The sequence below is a fragment of the Mytilus californianus genome, unplaced genomic scaffold (assembly GCF_021869535.1).
Source record: "Mytilus californianus isolate M0D057914Y unplaced genomic scaffold, xbMytCali1.0.p SCAF_5, whole genome shotgun sequence".
Lineage (NCBI taxonomy): Eukaryota > Metazoa > Mollusca > Bivalvia > Mytilida > Mytilidae > Mytilus > Mytilus californianus.
The window spans coordinates 81,007,228-81,033,857 of NW_026262701.1; the positions used below are offsets into that span (position 1 = coordinate 81,007,228).

The 26,630-nt window shown below is 30.2% G+C and overlaps 1 protein-coding gene across 21 annotated transcripts in view; it reads right to left on the reverse strand.

Annotated features, from left to right (window-relative positions):
- Window positions 1–26,630, reverse strand: part of LOC127703151 (early endosome antigen 1-like) — a 93,570-nt gene that overhangs the window by 3,115 nt on the left and 63,825 nt on the right. For 17 of the 21 annotated variants that reach the window (XM_052207658.1, XM_052207661.1, XM_052207671.1 and 14 more), the window contains 20 exons: window positions 21,385–21,846; window positions 20,739–20,822; window positions 20,100–20,267; window positions 19,364–19,606; window positions 13,435–13,518; window positions 12,009–12,092; window positions 10,326–10,661; window positions 9,635–9,802; window positions 8,832–8,999; window positions 7,904–7,987; window positions 7,052–7,219; window positions 6,634–6,717; window positions 6,048–6,215; window positions 5,621–5,793; window positions 4,893–4,967; window positions 4,444–4,537; window positions 3,759–3,829; window positions 3,036–3,138; window positions 2,153–2,335; window positions 1,779–1,856 (listed from right to left, as the gene is read on the reverse strand). In XM_052207658.1, the coding sequence (XP_052063618.1) occupies window positions 1,779–1,856; window positions 2,153–2,335; window positions 3,036–3,138; window positions 3,759–3,829; window positions 4,444–4,537; window positions 4,893–4,967; window positions 5,621–5,793; window positions 6,048–6,215; window positions 6,634–6,717; window positions 7,052–7,219; window positions 7,904–7,987; window positions 8,832–8,999; window positions 9,635–9,802; window positions 10,326–10,661; window positions 12,009–12,092; window positions 13,435–13,518; window positions 19,364–19,606; window positions 20,100–20,267; window positions 20,739–20,822; window positions 21,385–21,846 (3,078 nt within the window). Of the gene's footprint in view, window positions 1–929; window positions 960–1,778; window positions 1,857–2,152; window positions 2,336–3,035; window positions 3,139–3,758; window positions 3,830–4,443; window positions 4,538–4,892; window positions 4,968–5,620; window positions 5,794–6,047; window positions 6,216–6,633; window positions 6,718–7,051; window positions 7,220–7,903; window positions 7,988–8,831; window positions 9,000–9,634; window positions 9,803–10,325; window positions 10,662–12,008; window positions 12,093–13,434; window positions 13,519–19,363; window positions 19,607–20,099; window positions 20,268–20,738; window positions 20,823–21,384; window positions 21,847–26,630 lie in introns of all 21 variants that reach the window. The other 4 variants (XM_052207664.1, XM_052207666.1, XM_052207659.1 and 1 more) reach the window with 2 other exon arrangements.

Here is a 26,630-nt window from a genome sequence, read left to right on the forward strand (position 1 = left end):
TGCAAAAACTACAAAATAACAAAATGTTATGTAAATTTAAAAATACTATTAATAAATGATCTAACAACTTTAATTCAAAGATATGTAATTCTAGAGCTAAAAGAATGATATGAAGCTAGTGTATACTGATATTTCTTATGTTACAGTAGAGGAAATCCACAAATTTGACAATGTTGTTTAATTTGACAATAAAGATTTGATAACTTGATCTGTAGATAAAAGTAATTTAAAATCCACATTTGGGAATTGAATTTTTTTTTTAATATGTGAATTTTTTTTTTAACAAAAATTTAATTTCTATGAATTAATTTAAATTTCGAGTTAAGCAAATGCTAAAAAATATCATGTTTTACCATATAATGGCAAAAGTTGGAAAATATGAAAGAAGTTGAATTACACAATTTTCCTGGATTCATAGACTTCAAAGACTCATTTATAATACATTCCAATTATACAACTGAATTCATAGATTTCCAAGACTCATTTATATTAATATATCTATAAACATTTGAAAGTTGACAAATATGTACACACCTCTCCCAATAACAGAGAATGAAGTAGAATGAATGAATTTGTTGATAATAAAGAAGTTAAAGACAAGTCTAGAAACTTAGCTGTAAAAAGCAATGTTAAAAGAATTAAGTGTTAATGTACCTTAAAATGTAGTAGTATTAAAGTTTGTTTGAAAAAGATTAGAGCATCGTTAGCAATGAAAATGTTAATTTCTTCAAAAATTGGCTTTAAATATAACACAGTATAAACATTTCTCGTTTTTATTATGTATAATTGTATTTAAGTTGAAGTTTAAGAATAAAAAGCTACACATAAAAGCATCTATTCTGTGATAAAAGAAAATAAAGAAAGGAAACTATTCTAAAGACTAAAGTTACGTAATGTCTGGGTAATACAAGAGTTGTGTCCCTTGTTACCTTATCAATATCTACATCAGTGGACCCCATCTGAAATGTGTACTTTTAATCAACATATCTGTCTTAATGGAACGATTTCATAATACAACGCTTGATCTCACATTTTCTACGTTTAAAGTTGTTTTCCAAGTTAAAATCTAATACGGTGTATTAAGCATTAGCATACAGACACAGTAGATACTCTTTCACAGCACTCACTAATAAATATACACAAATTAACATTTCTAAAATGACATCAAATTAAAGGGATCTGTTTTAAAATTGAATGAAATGCTCCAAGTTTTCTTATTGATGATGTTTAACACATTGCTTTCCTATTGTAACTTGTGTATAACATCATACATTTTTAAAATTTTCCCATGTATCAAGATTTTTAAAGAAAGCTCTTGGCAAACATAATTAAGATCCATATCCTACTGCCATAAGGGGTTCAGATAGCCTATGATTCACACAAAGGATATAAAGTTATAACTAGCACTCTAAAACAAATTAAATGAAGCAAACGACGTGTGTTACGTTGCAAATCAATTATTAATCTACCAAAAAAATAAACAAGAAAAGATCAACACTGAAGAATGACTGTAATTCCACAAATATTCATTAATCTGTTTAATAAGCCATTTTAATTTGCAGGAAATAAATATTTGTGGACTTAATAATGTTTTTGAATGAATAATAAAGTTTTAAATATGATTTCACAAATGAATGAAAATATGTAGTATGAAATACTGAAATCCCAACATATACATATGAACTTTACAAAATCTGAAACCAGAAATCCCAGTACATTAATTGTATTAACCCTTTTATTACTGTTAGTTGACTTTCACCCTAAACACTCAAGCTTACTAATGGGACTCTGGGACCTGCTGGGCTAACACATGGACACGATGGTGACCGCCTATGGGCAAGTCTTGCAGGCCTGTTCTATTATTTGTGTATAATATACATAAAATTTTAGAAATTTGGAACAGAATAGGTACATCAAGAATAATTCAAGCTATCAGAAAAAAACTCCTAGTTAACTCTTTGATACAATTTGTATGTCCAGGAAAAAAAAACACAGCTAGATGTTGAAATCAGCTGAAATTATTTGATCTTTAAATAACGGTTAAAAAAACTTGCTTTTAACATGTAGAGCTCGGAATGAAGAGAGAACAATAAAAGTGCAAAATAAAAAATAAAAACAAAATTTAGTTTACAAAATCTTAAGTTTTACATACTGGTTTTTCCTTTAATGGTGAACTATTTTCTATATGTAAATGCCTTCGAGCCTCCATCTGAGATTTTAAACTGTTAATTGTTTGTTCTTTACTTTCTATTTGAAGTTCTAAAGTTTGTCTAGCATGTATTTCTCTGTCTAAATCATTCCTTAGTCGCTGATTTTCCTTTTGTAATGAACTCATCTGAAATAAACGTAAGACATGTTACTTAAAAAACAGTAATTTAATAATATATATTTCAGATAAACATTTCAAATATCTCATCATTCTAATATTTTGGAATCTTTTCAAAACTTCTAGGTCGTGTACTTTTACTCTTGAGCATGTCATAAAAAGAGTTGTGTTTTTCTAATTTAAGAATCATATTCAGTGCATGGACAAATGTATTTGTTTATTTTGTTAAAATTTTGTCAGCGTTTTTTTCTATTATGATGATTTTAACACAAGTTTTATCTATTGTCAATAAAGATAAATTTGTTAGTTATAAACAGTGTGTTTACATCTGAAAGGAGAAAGCAAAAACAACTGGAGACAAAAACTAACAGCAAAATACAAATAAAATTCAGACATTCCTGGATCTCTCAAAACTTGGTTTGCTCATGACACAAAATAAAATTTGAAAGTTAATAATTCCTGAAGAATTTGAAACCATAGTTTCACCGAAAAGTTTAAAAAAAATATATAAATCTGTGATTTCTATTAAAAGTCAGCACAAAAGAAATTGGGAGTTGTTTCCCCTTGACTGTAACACTATACATTTGTTTAAAAATTTGTTGATTAACATAATCAATCATTCTTACTGGAAATTCAACTAAATAAATTAAACACATGATAATAAGTAAGTAACTATGATAAAGGTACTATGCGATTGGCAATTTAGTACCTGTTGGTTAAGTTGTTGTATATTGTCCACATTAATCTTCAGTCGACTATGTAAATCTTCTATTGTTGCCACTTTAGCTTGTAGTTCATGGTCCTGGTCGCTCCTAAGTAACAAGAGGTAAATAAAATAAATATATATCATCAATTTTTTCATATTTGCAATGTTATAAAATATAAAATATTGTAAAAATCTGAAATCTCTTTTTATGCTTGTTGTTAGCGTAAACATTTCAGTGAACTATAATTATTCAATATCCTTCTATTTATTTTCTCATATTATTACAATAACAAATGAGGGTTATTGATGTTTTAATAAGATCACTATCATCTTATGGAGGACCTTTGTTTGCCTTGGGAAAACAATCAACAGTTGGAAAGTAGCCAACAATGCTTTCATATCCTGGTAAAGTTTAAAGCAAATGCATTCATCTCATTTTCACAATGGTTTCAAAGGAATGTCAAATGAAAATCCTATTAAGGTAACAGGTTACTGTAAATGATGAAGTTAAATTGTGAGCAGTTGCTTAAATAATTCTTTGACTCATGTAGCCTTTAATGTTTGGTTTTCCTGTATTGTACACTTCAGCCTCTTTTTTTCTTTCTTTTTTTTTAGTAACAAATAAGATGACACAAAAATAAATCAACATCATTTTTCTTTTTACTTCCCCAATGTAATCAAATTATTTTTCTCAAAACTTTACGGTAGAATAAAGAAGAAACTTACGCATTATCTTCTAGACGATTTCTAAGTTGATTTAATACTACTTGTTGGTGAGCTGAATGGTTCTGTAAAGCCTGATCAAATATAAATATGAACAAATCATTTAATATTCAAATAATATTCCTCAATAGTTGTTTTCTTATATTCATATTTTGACAAATGAACTTTGGTGATTGAAAGAGGTATTTGACAGATCTCAAGAACTAGACATACGATAAGGAAGACCAAGATTTACTTTTACACATGACAAAATAATGACTGTTCATAGAACTCCAGTTCTTGGAAACATTTTTGAAGGTTAAATCAAACTTTATTCAACTATTGATTCTTGTCTCAAGCAACTGTATTGTTGATTAAAACAAAGATTTAGTTCAGTGGTTGTCGTTTGTTCAGGTCTGTTATATTTGTTTTTTGTTTATTGTTTTGTTTTAAATCAATTTTCTCAATAGAAAGGTTTCAAATTTTTCATGTCAGGGCCTTTTATAGCCGACTATACAGTATGGGTTTTTCTCATTGTTGAAGGCTGTAAGGTTGCCTACAATTACTTACATCCACTTTATTTGAACTTAGGTGGATAGTTGTCTCATTGGCAATCATACCACATCTCCTTATTTTTATGTTGTATGCTGAAATGTGTTAGAAGGGGTATTTTTTTAGGTATGTATTTCTACCATAAATGTTTAATTACCTTAAACTTGTCAGATTCATCTCTTCTCTCTTCTAATTCAATCTTTGCTTTATTGCTGAATTTCTGTAATTTTGTTACTTGTTCTAATAGTTGTCTGAAAATCAAATCAATTATAAAATGGCAGTTCTTTATTTTTGCATAGTAACTTAACTGTATATGACTGGAAATCTGCTCTCTCCCTAGCCAACAAAAACTTTACAAATTCTGATGAATAAAAATCAGAAAACATTGAGAAGTTATAATACCATGGCAACGAAATGCTGAAGTAAAATGTATTTATACTAATTGGGTAATTTTTTTTCCTAAAAACAGCACCAAGACTTCAACATAAATGCCTAGGAAAATCCTAAGATATAAAATAAAAGGACACACCAATTTTAACAGTTCTGGATATACATTCTTAAACACATAAACCTCTGAATAAACTTGTGAATATTTAAAACACTTACTCTTTTTCAGCAGTGAGAGTCATAATGGCTTTACTCTGTTCTCTGATCTTCTTTCCGAGTTTCTCATTGGCAAGTCTAGTAAAAAATGAATATAACTATCATAATAACCAGTATTGATTAAAACTAACAATAATAAATACATAAATAAATTCTAATGTACTGTTTGAAAGTCTTTTTCATACTTAAAAGTAATTTTTGCCATCAAATTTCACAATTATTTTATAGTCAAGAAGTCCAATTTGTTATATAACACTTGAATTGCTTCATCATCATATCTTATAGTTTATACATAGCCTGGACACATGTCCATTGCAGAGGACCAGTAGGTCATTCCCCTTTTGGATGTTGTTTATCATTACCTTTCCCCTAATGGTTGTTCCCTATGTATCATTTTATTCCCTCATTGAATTCGCACACATTTCTTTTATTTTCTTTAATTTACATAAACTGACAGCACAAATAAATGTAAGAAGGTACCAAGGGGCAACCAAAAACCATAAATTGATGAAAGACAGACAAAACAATGACCAAAAAAAAAATAAACATCAATAAAATTACACATTTAGCAACACAAATCCCACCAAATACCACATGTGAATCCAGGTGCTCTGAAAGGGTAAGCAGTTCTTGCTCCACCAGTGGCACATGCCAAGTTGCACATGACAAGGAAAACTCTCAGTGACAAGTCAGATTGTTTTGATACTTCCCCCTTATACAGGAATACTTACTTTTGTTCCTGAACCCAGGTATTCACATTCTGAACAACTAGTTCACTTTCCTTGTGAAGTCTGTCTCCATTTGACCTTGATTCTTCAAGGGCAACTCGCAGGCCTTGGATTTCATCATTTGCACTCCTGTAGTTGTGGTTCATTAACTCTAGTTGGTTCCTCATATTTTCACTCTGTAATACAAAATTTGTATAGCACTGGTCAGATCACTGAAAAAAGACTGAAAACAACTTATGATATTCTCATCAAATCTGAGGTAAATTGGTTAATTTTATTTTTCTAATGAATACTTAAATTTGCACAAGAAATTATAAAAGTAATGGAAAAAAATTGTTTTTGTTAGTGTTAGAAAACCCATACTGGATTTCAAAACACATCTGCATTAAACAATTCAAAGATTATTTTTTTTATAAGATTTATAACTAACCTCATCTAACTTAGCTTTATATTTCTCCTGTATATTACTAAGTTCCACTTTATACACCACTAACTCCTCCTCCTTGGCAGAGAACTCCTGTAGACTCTGCCTATGTTTATCTTGACTATTCAACAGCTCCTGTTGAGTTTCCGAAAGTTTCATATCCATGTTCTGAAGCTGTGTAGAAATAGATGATTAGAATTTAAGAATACAAGCAATTCAACTCTTTCTGCATATATATGGATTCAAGCTTTATTTCACACTGCAAATTAACACCAATGTTACAATGAAATTACTGCAGTTTTCTAAGATTTGTGCTTTATAATTCTGTTAATAAAGTTGCATTTATTAAAGGGAAACACAAAATAAAATGTAGCATATGACTTTTACAATTTACAGGATAATTTATCAAAAAGGACATTTCTCTTTGCATTTTTTTTTGTAAAGATCTATGACTTACGTGCAGTCTTAAATCCTTAACTAACTTAATCTACAACTGGTTATAAATCTTATGACCTTTATTTGAAAACAGGCTTGGTTTCTCCAAATCAGTGACATAAGAATTTAAGAAGCTCTAATTATTGATTAAAGTTACCTCATCTTCAGATGCTCGGTTAATTTCCTGAAGTTTTCTCAGCTCATTTGTCATTGATCTCATCTTTTCTTCATATTCACGGAGCTGTAACGAGAAAGTCCATAAATTGTAAGATTTAAATTTATTGATGCAGAGGAAATTACTGTTATATTACATCATAGCTTGGATTTTAGAAAAGGATTCAATGCTAACAGAATCAATAATCAATAAACTCATTTCCTTTCTATGCTGAAAATTTCATTTTGTTCTTATGCAGAGTTTGAAAGATGACAGTTATAAGCACCTAAATATTATACATGTAAAAAAATCATTGGAAACCAATATATCATTAAGCAGGATTGATATGTATGCCTAAAGTTCATTAACATAATGATTAATCATTTTTACAGAATTATCTTAAACTGGTTATCAATAATACCTCTTCTGTGATTGCCATATTTTGTTGCTGAGATTTGTGAAGATCAGTTTTGAGTGTTGCCAACTGTCTGGAATTCTCTGACAACTGATCCATAGATTCCTTGTGATGACCTTGAACTGTGGTTAATTGAACTTTGAGGTCATGTGTTCTCTGTTCCTGGTCCATTAACTGTGAAAATTAAAAGCACAGAAATAGTCAACAAGCATTTCTTCATTTTATACTAAATAGTATTAGATTACATAATTCTTACTGCTAGACATTTTAATTGAAAATCTTTATTTTTGGAATTTTGTAGACAAGAAGCATTGTTTAACAAAATTCACCTGCTGTGTTCTGAGAGCGATAATACACTAATCTGAAACAAAACGTAAACAACCCTTCTTTCTTAAAAGAATCTTATTTTATCATCAATCCTTACATCATGTAAATCTTTTAAGTATTTTACATGAAAGGCATAAAGCAAATAACTTATTTTTATAAAAGTTCCATAACTCTTGGAAGGCAAAATTCAAAATAGCTTAAATCAAAAGTGAGCTCAACTATATCAGTCCTAACAGCATTTAAAAAAGAAATGACATTCAGTGAAAGAAAACCTCTGCACAAAATTTTAAAAGCAACATTTTTTCTATGAAATAATCTGGAACAAAAATCGAAAACCTACAAAATTGGAGAGCGTTTATTATTTTTTCATCTCAAGATCATACAAAATCATTAGATTTGGTCAAAGCAATCCTTCCGTAATCATACAAAATGTTAAAATAAGGAAGATAGACAGACAAAAGTATACTCTTGTACAAAGAATCTCCTTAAAGGAAGTTAAGAAATGTATGTTTTTTAACTATGATAACTTACATCAGCATGTGCCCTCCTATACTGTTCTTGTGTTTTCTCATATTCCGCCTGAATCTGTGCCAATGTTTCTTCGTATCTCTCAATCTGTAATTCATAAATAAGAATCACTTTAAGGTGGTACCTAACACTACAGGGAGATAACTCTGTAAAAATCAGCTAAACGTTTTAATTACGTTGTATTGTTAAGGAAATATTAAGCTTCTCAATGATCAAAATTAGTGTTTGTCAAACTGCTATATAACCAATGAAATTTTTCTGATAAAGTGGTTGGTTCAAATTTTTTGAAATTTTTATATTTTTGTCAAAGGGTCAAAGTAAACTTTTTGTCAAAATTTTATGAAAATTAAACGAGCCAAATTAATATTAGTCAAGGTGTTGGGTACCACCTTAATGGAAAATTATCAAGTATTAGAGCAGATAGGTATAAGACAATACATGTGTATAACAAAGTTTCACCATGTGTACCACATTCATACAATATTGCTGTTACTCAACCACTCACTGATTTTTTATTGCTACAGAAAAATTCTATTCAGGGAATCAGTTAAAACTTTTCAAATACTTGTTTGTTTGTTTGTTATTTTTTAACTCCATTATCATCAACCTTTTTCAAATACAGCTGCTGATACACCTTGAAATTGATTGGCAAAGCAATAAATACAACAGCAAAGACCAATGATAATTGGTATCCCTTAATCAGCTGCAACCTAAAAGGTCAGGGATTGTTTTTCTTTGTAACTAATGTATCATTATGATGCAATTAAGCTTTCTTTCAAATTTAAATCCTTGTTTTTTTAAAACAATGTCCTAAGCATGTTATTATCCTGAATATGCATATTTACTGCTTGATGTTAAGCACCCATCAATCAATCAATTAAGTATATAAACAAATTTTTAAATTCACTGTCTTCTAGATTTTGACCCCAACCTCTTGTGCATGGTGATGACTTTGTTTCTGAGCTGTCTGCAAGTTCATCTTAGCTACCCTCAGCTGTCCTTCCCTCTCTGCCAACTCCTCCTTTAATGCCCTTTGTCTCTGCTGTAATGACTCAATTTCCCCTCGAAGCTTGCTGATTAAATCATCTTTTTCTTTAATCTGTAATTCAAAATATAAAATATTCATTCATATATACAATGGAAGTCTGTTATTTCATTTTTGTGAAATGGTCACATCTTTTAAAAAGAAATTTTTTAACTCTTTTTGTATTTTTATTTTTAACTTTCCTTCTTAAAATGGCCTGTGTCTTTAACCAGGGAAAATCAAGTATAAGCCAAATCATCATATAAACATATATTGTATTTATGAGATAATAATCAGGAATACAAACAGTATTAGCTCATCACTATGGTAATATTCACTGCGTAATGAAAATAAAATGCAAATCTTACAGTATGAACCATTCCTGTGTTAACCAGCTTTCATTGAAACTGGAATATCTAATCTGAATCCCTAAAGGTGTCCTCAAATGAAACAGCCAGACTTAGATTAACATTGAATATTGATCGCTTAATTTTCAGTTCCAAATATCACATGCATGTTTAGTACAAGTTCTCAGATTAACATGAATGTCCTCCAGAAATGTTTGCTTAAATACAGTTCTTTAATCTAAAATTGACAAATTCATGGACAATGGTTAACACCTAAGTGTTTTATGCTGTAACAATTCCATAATTCATGTTCTGAATGGTTGCTGCACAAAAAATAATTTTATATTTTGAAATCTGACTTACATGATTAGTGAGGTCCTGTACTGATTTGTTATAGTTATCGATATCCTCCTGTAGATCAGAATTGATTTTCTTGGCCTGATTATATTGCCTGGCAGTTTCTTGGTGACGTTCTCGTTCAGCTCTCAATTCCTGTTGTAACTGTGTTAAAATCTGATCTTGCTGTTCAACCTACGAAGGATAATAAAAGTAGAACATTTATTTTCGGTCAATATCATATGCATCATACAGTTGTACCCAAATTACAATGTAGGGGCAATTTTTCCAACCAGTCAAATGTTTTTCTAATGTACATGTATGCAAAAAATTCAGCACCTCTTAATTCTGATGTGAGAATACTTAGTAATGTCTAAATCCATTTTTATATTGCCTTCTGTTTTAAACCAATAAAGAAATACAATATATGAAATATAGTAAAATGCATAATCTCTTTATACATAGATTTCATATTTAATTTACAATTCAAGTTTTGTACTGTTTAGAATCCATAACTGCATTCCCTTGATGTCAATACTTTGAACTTTTGTTTTCTCTCAGTGCATTTGCACTCCTTAGGTATACAGGTTCCATTACCAAGGACATGAAAAATACATGAATCCACAGTATTCAACCCTTATCCTTCTTCAATATACTATTGAATATAATTGCACCCTATTCAATTAAAAATGTTTAAAAAACTAAAGAGTAAACATACCTGTTCTGATAACATTTTCTCTTGTTCCCTGGATCCCTCCAATTCCACCTCTAACTTATGAGCCTGTTGTTTATATGCCATTCCCTCTTGGACAGTAGCATGATGCTCCTCTTTGACCTTCACCATGTCTTTACGTAATTTATCAATAATGGTTTTCTGTTCAATGATTTCCTCTTCGAAACTTGTACTACGTTCCCGTAACGTCTTAACTTCCATCTGTAACTTCCTGTTGACCTGTTCATGACGGACGACCTCGGTCACACGTTGACTTAGTTGGTCTTGAGTAGTCTGAAGCGATTGTTCCATCAACATCAACTTCTCCTCATGATGTGCCAACTGAATATATCAATATATACTTAATCAGTTAAAAATATGATCATCATATGGTTAAAAACATGAATAATAAAATTTCATGGAGCCTGGCATTACTGAAGCACACTATATAGCTTAGTGTACAAAAACTAAAATATGAATTACAAAATAAGGATTAAACAATTGAGATTAAAGATGCATCGAGTGAACCAACACCTTCTAGCGGTACAAGCTGGTAGAGAGTAATCAGGATGGATACCCGGAAGTATGCTGCTGTTGTCTTAAAACCTCAGGAAAATAATGCTACACAAAGACAACAACATCGTAGATTACTGCAAGGAAACTCTTTATTATGGTCTACATGTAGATCATAATAAAGAATTTCCTTGCAGTAATCTACGATGTTGTTGTCTTTGTGTAGCATTATTCAATTGAGATTATAGTTGAAGATTGTTGTTTGCTTGACTTTCTGTGGTCAAGCTTAAGGAGCAATATCATATTTATATTGAGCTAAACTTTTCATTGATTTGGTATTGATTAAAACAGAATACTTGCGACTTAAGTCAAAGTACGGTACCTTATGTACTCAAATTCTCTCCCACTCCTATAAACTTAACCCTATGTTGATTTAATTTACCAATGTATTGTGATTTTTACAATGAAATTTTACTATGATTTTTTTTTTTCAATCAACACTAAAAGTTCATACTTTCTTACATTCTTAGTTTTGATATTACATTTTAACACTTTGTGTGGGTCTTTTTTTTTCCCAATACATTGATGATAACTATCTGACCCAAGAAGATACATACAGATTTAGGTTTCTTGTCTGCCCTTGATGTCGTTTTTACATCAATTATTCATGAAACAAATTTGTTTGAACAACCCTTTAAATCTATTGGTGTTCTAAATGTGTTGTAATTAAAAATAATCAATTCTAGTTCTATTTTAAATAACGATTAATTTCAGTAATTTTCTGTCAATTTCAAAGCATGCTATCATTTTCAGATCAATTTCAAAGTATGTTATCATTTTCTGATCAATTTGTTAACATAAAACATGTGATAACAAGATATGAATTTTTTTAACGTGATTTTATCTCTCTGAAGATTGAAGTTTTTCAACAGATATCTAAAAAATCTATTCTTAACACAGAAAAAAACTTATCTTTCAATTATACTTTACAAAAAACTGTTTCCTATTTTAGAATTAAATACCAGTTTAAAGTGTCTGAAATAAAACTTCTGTGATTTAAACTGCAAAGTTCAAAAAATATGTAAAGTAAAACTGGATAACTGTTGTCTTTTTAATCCTATTACAACTTGTAATACATCTCAGACAATATGATAGAAGAACCATCATTGTATTTACCTCTTGTGCACAATCTTTGTACTGAGCTCTAGCTTCTGAGAGGTCATTCTTTACATGGTCCACCTCTTGTTGTAGTTCTGATACCTACAAATAGTACAAACTTTGATTAATTTTCTTTTTTTTACCAGAAACAATTAATTACCTTTTTATTATAATTTCATTTTAAATTGTATTTATATACAGCCTAATAAAAATTTCTGAAAAATCCCAACAATCACCCCTTTTCAAATAAATTTTTTTGTTCTGTGAAAAAAAAAGACAGAAATTTTCTAATTTATCTAGTCTAGAACTTGTTAAAGCTTCATGATGACAGTTAAGAACAGTTTACCAAACATATTAAAGTATTAAAATCATCTTATTATGAAAGTTCTCAATAAAAACTAGACCAAATTTACAAAACTAAAAAAAAAAACATCATTTATTTTACTAGGATTCCAATACATATATAATACAGCAATTGTGTTTCTCAACATTTAACAAGATTAATTTTATTCATAAACGTTTAACAAAATGAATAAAATTAAATGAAATAAATTTTTGACAACAATGAACATATTTGTCCCCAGGTGAAAGTGTATTTATCACAGTTTATAACATTGCCGTCAATTCTATGTAAGCCTATTTATACATTATATCACTCATAATAAAGGTACTATCTATCATGATTATAACAACTTTGATCACTTGACAAAACACATGCTTTATAACCCCTTTCTTCAGCATGTCTCTTATCTTTTTTAATCCTTAATACAAACTGATATGCTTTTCTATTGACTTGAAATATCTTAAGAAATTTTTAATTTGAACATGGCATTTATGGCCAATATTTATTTTAAGGAGTGAAAATTTACTTCACATTAAAATTACATATACAAAGATATTGTGTTTTTGATTCAGTTGTTCTTTATATGTTAATATTTGAAGTACTGATTAATGTACAGTGACTTTGCATTTCAAACGCACCCCAAGAAACTATATGGTACAGAAAATCTTAAAATGGACCAAGAAATTAGGTAACTACCTGTAACTGAATAAATGAATAAATTAGGAAATAGAAATTTGAAGTCTATATTCTCAAGTAATGCTATAAATTTTGATGATCACAATAGTGTCATATGTATGGTACCAAGGATGATTATAGTATGCATGATCAAGCCTAGGAATATCAGGACCAATAGTACCGATATCTTATATCAGTAGTATATTAATGAATAAAAGAGAAATCAATTAGAAACTCAATTAACAGTGGCGATTTCTCTCACGAAATTGTCTGGGAATAAAAGTAAGACAGAATTATAAAGTATAGTTACACATGCATAATCCCATGTTACAGCAGGTGTTAAGCCAGAAATTGGTTAGCAAATTCAAAAAGTAGTAAAAACACTTTCTTTTCAAATAAAACATCATCAATTATAAAACGTCTTACCTGATTTTCAGCTCTCTGTTTTGAAGACTGTAGATGATTATTCTCTAGCCTCAGATCTTTAATGTTAGCCTCATGTTTCTCAATCTGTAAAAGTGCATTTTCATATTCTCTTATAGTCATTTCCATGCCAAAGTTTAATCCACTAGAATCATGATGGACACTATCAGACAGAATACCATACCTTCTGTCCATCCTATCTAAAGCTGTTGGGTAAGGGTAAGCCATTTTCTCTACTTTATACACTCAAAGTACTCTTTTCAAGTGTTCACCATATTTTTAAAGCAAAATTCTATTTTAGCAAATCGTCATTTTGCATCTATAATTTCATTTATGAACTTTCATACTGCTAATTCAACTCATACCAAATTGTGTTTTAATTAGCACATTTCTAGCCCACATATTAGAAAATTTGTTCATATGCATTTGCTAGTAAAAAATAGACACATTTGCTTTTTTTTTTTTTTTTTAAATTACTTTCCAATGATGAAATTAATACATGTACTCCTGCACACAAATAAAATGTTAAATCGCCCAGTATGGAACTTCAATATTAATCCAGCGAGGTCACTGATGCATGACAACTGTCATCTAATTTTTTTTTTACCTGATCAAGTCAGGTAACACTAACACCTATAGCTTGTTAATAAAAAATGTCAACACGTACTTAGTGTTCAAATTGTAAACTGTTAAAGTAATTGTGATTTAACTTCTGTTTACAGGTACTGTTATATTAATTCCTTAAATAACAATTAAAAAGACTGCTAGGAACTGGGTGTATTTCCTATAACTTCTATAAAAGGTTATGAAAACAGTTTCACTTCCAATTCAAATTTGAACATTTAATTTCCTTTCACAGCGAGTATACAAAAATGATTTTAATCAATTGATTTTTTTTTCAGAATGTAATGTCGATTTTAGCCTATCGATACTATTTACAAAAAGCTTTAAATATCATATCTCTGTCCTTGCAAATATTATTGTAGAATTAACCTGGATTCCTGCAGTACTGACTTCAAACATCAGGCACGGACAGATAAATCAATATTAAAAAATTCGATGACAAAAAGGTTATCACAGGAATAGTTTGAGCTCTACTTTAATCCAGCACATTAAATTCTGACATTTTCAATTTCATAATCTACCATCCCATAGAATAAGAGTTTGTCAAGCCGATTCACTTAAAACTTTACGGCTTAAAATGCCATCAATATTGATAATTTGCAATTCCTCTTCACCGATGAATAAACATAAAATCCTCCTAAAGAAGTACAATACTTGATGCTGTAGTATTCTTTTTACCTATCATGAGAACCATAGACTATCAATTCTTCTTACAAGTCAACACTAAATAGAATCTATTGTAGATAGCGATGCAATCGTACTAATCCCAGTAACAAAAGATGCAACAGTTACAACAGAAATCAATGGTATCTGATCTGTATGTCACATATCAGAGCACTCACATGAATAAAAGAACGGCAAAGGGCAAATCTGATATACACCAATACAATCTTTAAAGACCCCCGATGAATTTTTACTTATCATAATACATGAATAACATTTTCTATACAAGTTATTGACGACCTTCCAAAAGGAAGGTTGTAATTTTACGGCAACTATAAAAGAGCTATTCACAAACTTAAAGATGGTTCTGTAGTTTAACAAACACGTCCAAACAAAGATTATCGTAAGTGAGAAAAGACCTGGAATTTTAATTTCCATTTAAATGTTACCGTTCTGTTACATTAATTTCAAATCATCGTTATTAATGCTAATATTCACGGTCAACTTTTCATATTCAGTGAAATAGGCACATACAATTAAATTTCTAAAAATCAGAGTTACAGTAATTTAATGTTATTTAAAATCAAAATTGATAATGGCTTTGAGAACAGAACTCATTTTTCTAAGTTATTAAGTCAATCTTTAACAATTTAGCTAAAAGCTATAAGTCATATAAATGAAAATTTATTGTAACTGGTTCATAATGAATTATAAAATGTCTTTCAAAATGTACTCAAATACAGTTTAAAGTTTTTCAAAATACAATTACATTTACTGTATATCTTATTTTATGACTGCCTTTAACATTCATATGACAGTCTTCCAAACTTTAAATATTAAGTTTTTATTTTTATTTTATTTTTTGCAGGGGGGGGTTGTAGATTATAGGCAAGATTTTAAGTTTGTCATATTCTATTGAAAAACAGTCCAGGTTTAAACTTGAACAAATATATAAATCATACTTAAGCCTTATAAAATTCGAATTTCAGGACCTATAAAATATGCAATTTCTCTTAAAGATCAAACAACTCCCAAGTTGCTAAAATCAAACACTTAAACTTTAATACCAACTGTATACAATATACTGCAATGTTTGAAGATTTGAGGTTTTAACGATGGCAAACATTTCGTATAAATCAGACACCTTGATATGGGAAGTCAATAAATTCTTGTAACATTTAAATTTTAGACACCTACATGGCAGTTTGGCTCATACTGAATTAAATAAAATGTAATGACTATTGGGACATTGTGATGTCGTACTAATCTCATTACTTATGGTGTTATAAACTTATTAATTCTCATAATTAAACCATTATAAAATTAAAATTTCCCATGTATTTTGTTTATTTTACATTTTTAATTATAGTGATATATATCTCATATTGTTTTTGTGTCACATGTCAAATAATTTTCGTTAATGGTTCATTTAAAATGGGGAAGTTTTCCCAGCTTGTCAAATTGAACCAAGGGTATCAAGAAAGATGAAATTTATTGAATACAGAAATGTTGTTTCTTTGCAATTTATAAAGACTGGTCAGTTAGTTCGAAGTGTCAAAACTTCATTTCCACCCTCAGGTGTAAACTGCTGCTTTAGACCAATAAAATTAACACTCAGAAATATGAAATTAATAATTGATTTAGTATTGGCCCTTTACACCCCAGCAGCACAAAATGGCAATATCTATGTGATATACATTGAATAGGTGATATAAAATGAACACAAAATGAAAAAAGATTTCAAGGAGGTTGGACAGGACATGAAGGACAGTTTTACTTTTAACAGCAGTAACATTTGCCCTTCTCTTTTTTTCCAATCTAAAAAAGGGGCGCTTATGTGTTATCTTCTTTAAGGCTTCTTATGTTTTGGGCCCTGACTTTCTGTATTATAACCCAACTAATTTGGATGAGGATATCCTTTATCTGCCACCTAGGGATTCACTCTACTGATCTATGGGTAGAATTTAATAGCTCACTGTTGAACTGAACCTAATTATGGCATGAAGAATATAGAATAAAAATTGTACAATACTGCAGGGTATATTCTGAAAACTTAATGTTCATATACACTGGGTAAATTGGATTAAACTCTGTTACAGGTAAAATATTTGAACAAGGAAAATTTAGCCTCCAATATACATCATATAAGGTACAAGGACAGAAAAACTGACAAACTTAAATAACAATATTTAATACAACTTTTAACCAACATTTAATAATTCTAACTATTATATAACTTATATAAACTATTATATTAATATGAATAATTATAATAAATACGTTATTTATTCTATTTGTTATATGGAAATAAGGACAATATCCATTTTAGTTTTAATTTTCAATATTCTAAGTTTAAATACACAAATGATAGAATTTCACTTGAACTATTCCACACAGTGATTTTAAATATTATTATTTCGAGTTATCTATAGTAAACCAGCAGGTCATTTTAAATAGCCATTGACAATTAGGTAGCATGTTACTACAAGTTCCAGGAAGAGGGAAAACTTTTATCATGGTTCATGGCATGTTTATACTTGCATTCAAATCAATAGTAAAATACATTAGAGTTATTTCCCTTAAATGACCACAGACATAACAGACTTACCTCCCTTCTTATCAAACAATGTTGATTTTTAAAAAAAAATCATTTTCTTTTTACATTTAAATAGCATCCTATTACCAGATCTGATCTTTCAGACACAAATTTAAATTCAAATATATTGATATTTTTTCTATCATTTTTGTTGTTGTTTACTTAATGCCCAGTGGATATTATCATGCATGTTCAGGACGAGAACAAATCTAAAACAATAAATACAAAAGATAGGTCCTACAATAAGGGAATGATCAGGATGATTGACAGGAAATTTGGAATGCCTGTGGAGAATGAGGGTATATAGGATAGGGACAGAAATTCAGCCTTGCAACAGACCACCTAAGGACCACTTAAAGAGTTGCTGAAAGAGATCTTAACTAGTATATACAAAATGGAAGACAAGACAATTCTAATTCAATGAATAAATGATTGTAATAGCTAAAGAAAAATCTCTCAGAAGAAGTAGAAAATCTTGTGGAAAAGATTGAGATTTCTCACAAGTAAATCTGAACAGAAAATTACTTCTTTAACTTTTAGAAATTTCTTTCATATGAGTAGTTAGTAACACGAACACAATAAAAATGTGTAAAAATTTAGTAAGTTCAATTAAACAAAATGTAACTGAGAATATTGCAAGTTGAAAAGGACAATTTGTATCTCCATTAAGAATCTAATTTTGCAACAGTATATAAGCATATTTATAAAGTATTCTATGTTTCAAATTAATAATACGTCTCAGACTTTAAATCTCATTGCAACTGTGGGACAATTACTCTGATTTGCTCAATAAACAGTCAACTTATTTAACTTGTATGAAAAAAACATATGAAAAAATGGGATATTGGGTCCATACATGTATACAAATATATTGATTAATGTTGTTAATAACCATATATTAATGAACATGGATCAACAAACTCATTTAAAACCAACTTATAGCAATCACATTCTTGGCAATGGACATAAAAACTATTATCAATAGAAAATACTGTGATGCTACAATTTTTTACCAAAATAATCCCTAACCTCCTTGCCAATAAATCTGCTTTCAACTTGATGTGACCACAAAGTACCTTAAACTGAAAATAAACTTATAGCCTTGAATTAGCCTCAAGATAAAATCTATTAAAAAATTCGTAAGGGTTCCGCGGAACCCAGTGTCTCGCCTACTTTTGCTGTTAATCACAGGCTCAACAAAAATGAGGAAAAAAATTAATAGAAATATTCCTCTCTATACTATCTTTTGATTGTAAGTAGCTTCTGTCCAAGTTTGGTAAAAATCCAGGATAGTTTATGAATCTAATAAATGTTTTAAAAACTTAAACTGCAGACTGTATGTAATGTTAACTGGAAGAAAAACTAAATCCATTTATAAGTAAAATATGGAAAAAATGGAACAAAATTTTAACAAAATTTCCTTCTAGATACTAGCTTTTAATCATAAACAAGCTTCTGTCCAAGTTTGGTACAAATCCAGAATAGTTTAAGAAAGTTGTTAAAATTTTAAAAACTTTAACCACAGAGTGAATGTAATGTTAACTGGCAGAAAAACTAAGTCCATTTATAAGTAAAATACGGAAAAAATGGAATTTTTTTTTACAAAATTTACTTCTGGATACTATCTTATGATCATAAACAAGCTTCTCTCCAAGTTTGGTAAAAATCCAGGATAGTTTAAGAAAGTTATTAAAATTTCAAAAACTTTAACCACAGAGTGAATGTAATGTTTCCTGGCAGAAAAACTAAGTCCATTTATAAGTAAAATACGGAAAAAATGGAATTTTTTTTTTACAAAATTTACTTTTGAATATTATCTTATGATCATAAACAAGCTTCTGTCAAAGTTTGGTAGACATCCAGGATAGTTTAAGAAAGTTATTAAAATTTCAAAAACTTTAACCACAGAGTGAATATTTGTGGACGCCGCCGACGACGACGACGACACCGACGCCGACGACACCGACGCCGACGGAATGTAGGATCGCTATGTCTCGCTTTTTCGACAAAAGTCGAAGGCTCGACAAAAATAATCTAAAGTTTGCTTACCTCCTCCATCTTGTTTACGATATCATCTCTACATGATTTAATATCGGCCTCGTTCTGCTTCAGTTGATCTTCTCGACGGTTAAGTTCCTGTTCTAAGGCCTGACCTCTAGCCTGGGTCTGGTGAAGGGCAGATTCAAGAGAAGATAACTGTTCTGACATGTTATTAGTATCATGTTTATGACGTTGATGAGAGCTGGCAAGATTCAACTGAAGTTGCTGAATACTTTGTTCTAATCTGTCAATCTGAAATAAAGACATTTTGTTAGATACAACTAAACAAGAACTAACAAAGGCTTATACACTATGTCCTGCTAAAATCATGTGCAAATAATTTTAAAGACATTCCATTTGTTCCAACAACCCTATTTTGTCAAAAAGGAGAATCTATATATTCTTTAAAATAGGATCTTAAACCCTCAAAATATGCAGATTTGACAATTAATTTTGGCAACAATATAAGGAGTCATAATAAGACTCACAGGTGTGAGTAACAGTGGGAGATGTCATATGAACTGTGTAGAAATTAAAATCTAATGGCAACACAAAACAGACATAACAGGTAAACGGAAAAAAAAACATAGAGAAACTTGTGCAACATTAGAAATTAGCTAACAAAAAATTGTGAGGTAGTAAAAATAAGCCTTTTTAAAGTAAATTCTCATTTTGCAATTTGCCTTGTATGATTCAATTGTCCATTAGTAATATGGGTATTTACAAAATTGATTACACAACTTACCTCTTTCATGGCACTATTTTTCTGTTCTCGAACTGAAGCAAGCTCCACTCTGAGGTCATTGATTTGATCTTGATGGTCCGAAATTTGACGGAGCTTAGCACCAAGTTCAGATCTTGTTTCTTCAAGTTCTAATTCTAAATGGGCAATTCTGTCTTCTTTCTCCAGATACTGAAATATATGAGCATACATCTTAAAATAAGAGTCAGTCTTAAGATAAAAAGATTGAGTATCATTTTGTACTTTTTTCCTTTTTCTTTTTGGAAGAACAAATTCCAACTTAATCTGGATATTGTGCATTTCTCATTAAGCTTATCACTAACCTTTAATTGAAAAATATATTAAAATAATTCTAAAATTTCATCACACACATTTTTTTTCCAATCTTGCCATAATAAAGAAGCAGATTCAAGATAAGATAAAATATTATTATTCTAGACTAGAATAGAACAGAATATTTGGCAACTTTAGTTCATTTTTTTTCAAACATGCCAAATGAGATATTTTTAATGACATTCTTATTTTATGTAAAACAGTCTTCCTACAAAAAATAAAGATATGTACATTTGTAGTTAAGAATTTCTTCTTTCTTTGTGATTTATTTCAAAATATATATGACAGTTGACAGATCTGACACTTTACCTCAACATCTGTATGACTATGTTCTCCTTGGTAGGTGAAAAGTTCATTCTCTAATTTCTTTGCTCTTTCTTCATTCTTTAATGCCTGTAAAAACAAAACAATTAGTCAAATGATGCTATTAAATCTTGTTTCTGAATACTATATACCTTTATACAACTGTAAATATAATCATATCTTAATAATATACTTTATACAACTGTTAATATAATTATACTTTTATTTAGCAGAGATACTTGAAAAGTATCTTACTTAGATTCTGTTAACATGGAAAAAGGTGTCAATGTGTTTACAAATATACTTTTAACATCTTAGTAATTTATGTATACATAGATCAACTATAATAGGTCTTCAATTTTATCATCATGTCAACCTGTATAAAATTGTCTGTCATAGATTGCATCGATTTTTTTTGTTTGTTTTATCATAAATTAGGCTGTTGGTTAATCTTGTTTATTTTTTTGTACATTTTGTCATGTTGGGGCCTTTAGTTACTATAAGGTATGGGTTTTGCTTAATGTTGAAGGCAGCACCAAGACCTAGAGTTGTTAACGTCTACATCATTTGATCTCTGGTGATTATTCATCTCACTGGCAATCATAACACACCTCCTTATTCCTATACTCATGCTATAAATATAAATCCTTACCTCTGCAGTCAGATCTTGAACTCTGTCTTTGAGATTCCTAATATTGTCCTCATTCTCTCGGATCCTAGCCTGAGCTACGGACAAGTCCTCTTGTGATGTACTGAATTCCTGTGTTAATTGTTCGATCACATCCTCACATTTCTTCACCTCGTGTTTAGTATCGGTATACATTCTATCTAAATTCTCCATGTCTGTTTTCAGACTGTCAATTCTCTGATCCTTATCTAGTTCTTTGTTACGACTTTCCGCTAGTTTTTCTTGCAATGTTTTAACAGTATTATCTAAGTGGGCAAGTTCGTTCATGCTCTGATTGTATTTTTGTTTTAAACTGTTCAAATTCAAATCTAACTTTTCATTTTCATTCTTAGAAGAATCCACTTGGTCCTCTAAGACAATAACATGCTGTTTAGCATCAGATAATGATGTATCCAATTCCTGAATTGTTGCTGCCTGGCGGTCAACCTGGGGAAAAAATTGTGTGAATATCAAATGAAGTAATCCTTAATGATTTTTTTTTACCTTAATATAAAGTTTATGTATCTAAATTTAAGTTTCTTTATATTTTGGCATCATGGTTTTAATATAAATCTATAATATTACTCAATATTAGTAACTGAGTGTCAAGTAAGGGACTGTTCAATAAATAAATTTGTGTGTGTGTTTGTGTGTTTTAAAGGCAGTGTTGATACAAATCTTTCTGATCAAAATTTTTGAAGAATATAAAATAGGCTTGTTTTCATCTTTCCCCTGGTGAATTAAAAGGAGTATGGCCACGAAGTGCCGATATTGGCCCTGTGAGGTGACAAAAAATAAAAGAGTAATAAGGTGGATCCTTTATAGCTAAAACATATCTACGTATATCGTTATTTGTTTTTATAGTATAAAATCATATTTTTGTGACGTCATTAATGTGACGTAATACCCGGAATCAAACCGGAACGCTCAAAATGTCCAAATTCTTTAAGAATTTCACACTTCCTGGTTAAATTTCGCATTGGCCACAGGCCTCGACCAAAGTAATTTTACTCTTATTTTGATTGTTTGACACTTTGACTCAGTTTGCAACATTATTTAGCGTGGTCGAGGCCTGTGGCCACATCGAAAATTTAACTTTTGCTAACAAGCAAATCCTGATTCAACGCCGCCATTTCCGAGGTACGATAGATTCTGTGACGAAATAACTGTACCAAGATTTTGTACAATTGCTTTAAATAGAATAAATTCTATAATTTATTATTTTCTTTTTCATAACAAAAAAAAGAAGAAAATGGAATAACAAGTCTTTGTTTTTAGCGAAGCTTCGTTAACCGCCGATCCGGCGAGGTTTTTAAACACGGATAGATACGTCCTCATAACTGTTTTTATTAGAAAACAAGACAAATTGTTCGAAATAAAAATTATGAATTTGAAAATTATTTTAAAGTTCATTTCCACGTTATTTTGTAATAATTATCCCGGTCTGTGCTATGCAAACAAAAATATGACAGTTTAAATTAGAGTCGTAGTTTTTTTTCCGTAAAATTCTACTCATCCAGCAGATCGATATGGGTGTCAACATAAAAATTTAATACAAATTTCATTTTAGATACATGTATTTTGTATTTTAAAGACGAAATTGTCGAAATGTAACCTCCGCGGAATGTAATCTCATGTTGACGCTTTGATGAAGTGCTTTCTTTCACGTCCGCATTTTCTATCATGTATGGCATGCCAAGTTAACATTTTAAATAATTACTATGGATGGTGTAAATAAATTACAGAACTATGAACAAAAACATACATAGAAAATCGTAGGACATAAGAAGAAGCCACTTGAGAATTTTGATATCATATTGCACAGTGGTTAAATAAGCTTTTCAATATTTCTTTAATTAAAATAAAAATTACGACGCCATGAGAGGGCATGGTGTATACTGTCCGTGACATTCAACCAGAAGAAATATTTGTTTTCAATGAAAACTGAAATAAAGATGAAACAAAACTATCCGACACAATCATATAGCTTGGGTGACTTCAAATACATATCTGATATTCACGCGGGATAGCGTGCATAATTGGTCAGCATGCATACAAGGAGCAATTGTTTATTTTGTCCCTTTTTGGTGGTCTCTTTTAAATTTGAGTGAGACTATGTCACAAGCGACCAACAAAAAATGGCTGCTTACTATGAATAAATTATCTATGATATATCTTTATATTTCTGATTTTTTCGTTTCTTGTGGTGGCCCGAAGTTCGTGTTCAATTTGTAGTTACTTGTTTTTATCTTTTTGTATTGCTGTTTTTTTTGTCGCCTCTATATGTTCATGGTGTTGTATGATTTTATTGGTCTAATGATTCTTTATTGCCCCCACCCCCCTCCTTTTGGAGAATTTTCTCTTATGTTCAATGATAACACATGCAGTTTCTTGTTTCCTGTTTGAAATAGATTCTCTAAATTGCTCTCCGTCATAAATATGCATGAAGTATTTGCCACTGGACGTTCGTCAAACAACTATCAATCAGATCTCCTCTAAAGTTACAGTACGATAATGACTTTTAACATAATTAAATAAATTGATTAAAGTTTTTAAAATCTTTTGAGAAGATATTTACTTCACTTTTTGGGAAAAAAGAAAAAAAAAGAATGTTGAATATCAAATACACACACCATTTTACTACATGAGTTGTTTGTCTCATGATGATGGATGACTGTTTAACGTCCGGCGGCAAGTCAAATGCATATTCCGGACGAGAACATGTTAATTTGCGCACATTACCTCTAGACTTTGATATCTAGGGTATACAAGACATAATCTGGACATCACACATGGAGTCCAGAATTGAGGAGCTTCTCTTGAAGCATTTATCCCACATGCCATGGATGAAAGTGGCAGTGAGCAGAGTGTAGTTGAAGAATAGAATATTAATGTTATCATTGTTAGGTACCTGTGACATTGACGTTTATCTCAGTATTCCTCTTGCTCTTCTTTTTGAAACCTATTTGTTTATATCGTACTTTTTGCAACTAAGCAAACTTTTTGAAAACTCTTAACACATTTTTACAGGTTAATATAACCATGGAAGTATTATATTTTTACTTCCATGATATAACATATCCACGAGAAATAGTTCACAATTCATTTCATTTTAAAGAAAACAAACATTGTGGAGAGTTGTCTCATTGGCAATCATACCATATCTCCTTTTTATACATAGACGAAAATAATTGATCTTGTATATTAATTATAGTTATAGATAATCCATTACTTGGATGGACGCAGCTTACATACACTTATATCGTAACAATCAACGCCAAATAAAAAAACTGATATTCATGGATTTCTATTAGTTTTAAAATGAATCCATGCACGTCATTCGGTATCTGGTTGAAAGTTGTCTTCTTTGCAATAATATCACACATCTGCTTTTTTTCATACGGATTAAGGCATGAATCTGTTAAATTTGACCAAATGATAATAAAAATAATAAAGTACACTCGAACTTTTTACGAGATAAGAATGATAGTTGTATGTGGAATATCGGGACACTTTAACCACGAGCAAGACTAGGTAAGATTACAAGATAAAAGCTAATTAAGAATAAATTGACAATTGTGAAAACCTTTAAAAATAATTTCAGTTTAAAACTTAAAGGGGCATTAGCCGTCAAATTCATGTTCACCGATTTGACTCAAATTCTAATATTCGACTTATAACATACTAAAACGTATATCCAAATGAAAAAAAAGTATAAAATAAACAATTTACGATGCATAGACTCGATATTATGTATCAGCATTTTGTGTGTATTTTAGTCTAGACGCCATCTAATTAACCATCGAGGTGACCATCTGAAGACTGCCGACGGTCATCTTACCCGATATAAACATAAACAAAGATATAAAAATAGATAGCAAACTCGTGCAATTGGATTTTTCTAGGTCTGTTTGATTTGATATTACAGGTTAAAGTAATATGTTAATAATCATTTTTACCTGTATAAGAATGAGTTTTTGTAGATCGAATCAGTCAACCAAATGGTTTACCCTTATTTCACTTCCAATGTTGACATACTTTTTCTTTTAATCCTTGAACACGCCTAGTTCATGCGTAACCCATCTCTAGCTAAGGGGTTCAATTGAACTTCACATGAATACGGATTTAACAAGGTCGAATTATCCACTTGCAAGTGAATAATTCATTAGCGATGTTTCTTTGCTTATTTTGACAAAACTGAACCAAACTGGCTGCTAAAAGCGAATTATTATTTCATTATTTTACTTTCATTAATGATTGAACAAAAATAAATCTACTTTTTTTTTCTATATCTCGTAGCTAATGCCCCTTTAACGAGAACACGAATCATAAAATAATAAAAGTATTTGTACTTTTAAAACTTTGCAAAATTCGTATAGATTTAATTGAATATAGCTAAATCACTAAATGAAATCGTCCACAATGGACAACTGAGAATGAGTATTCAGTCAAATTTTTGAGTTTTTTAAACTAGGCAGTGGCTATTTTGCATCCGCAGGCAAAATAGAAAATATGCTATTTTGTCGTCTTTGATTAAAATATCTTCATTAAAGCAAGCAAAATAGAATATTTCGATAGCAATGACTATTTTGCCGGCGCCGGCAATATAGTGAATTTGTTATTTTGCCAGTTCTTTGTAAAGAGTGATTTTTGATATTTACTTGTGAAAAATACTACAAAAATGTGCATTGGCAACATAAAAGAATCAAATTATTATTCGTCATATAGTTGAATAAGATAAATGAGGAGGGTCGGAGGGGTCCTGATCCCGAAATCCCGGGCTTAAAAACATGAAATCCCGAGGTCCAGAATTTAAAGAAATTTAAATCCCGACATCCCGAAATTTGAAAAAAGAATTCCCGGATCCCGAAAGGATCAATCCCGAAATCCCGAGCTTAAAAACACCCTATCCCGAAGTCCCGATAAAGGTCCTACCCCCCTCATAAATGTCAAAATATTTGAGATACATATAATCGTTTAAAAACATTTATGAGTCCAAGCGAAAATAAGAATTTGTAAAAAGGAATAAAGATAAAAACTATTGAGCATCCATTTGTAGAAATGAAATCATATCAAAACATGTAGTTGAAAAAATACTTCTAAAATCAGTCTAACTAGAACTAGAAATCGCGGGCATTTAGAGCTTGGTTGAAAGTATGAAAACTGTTGTAGGGTGAATTTGTGTAAAAGATTTTATGACTGGATAATTTAAGGAAATGTATCAAAAGTCA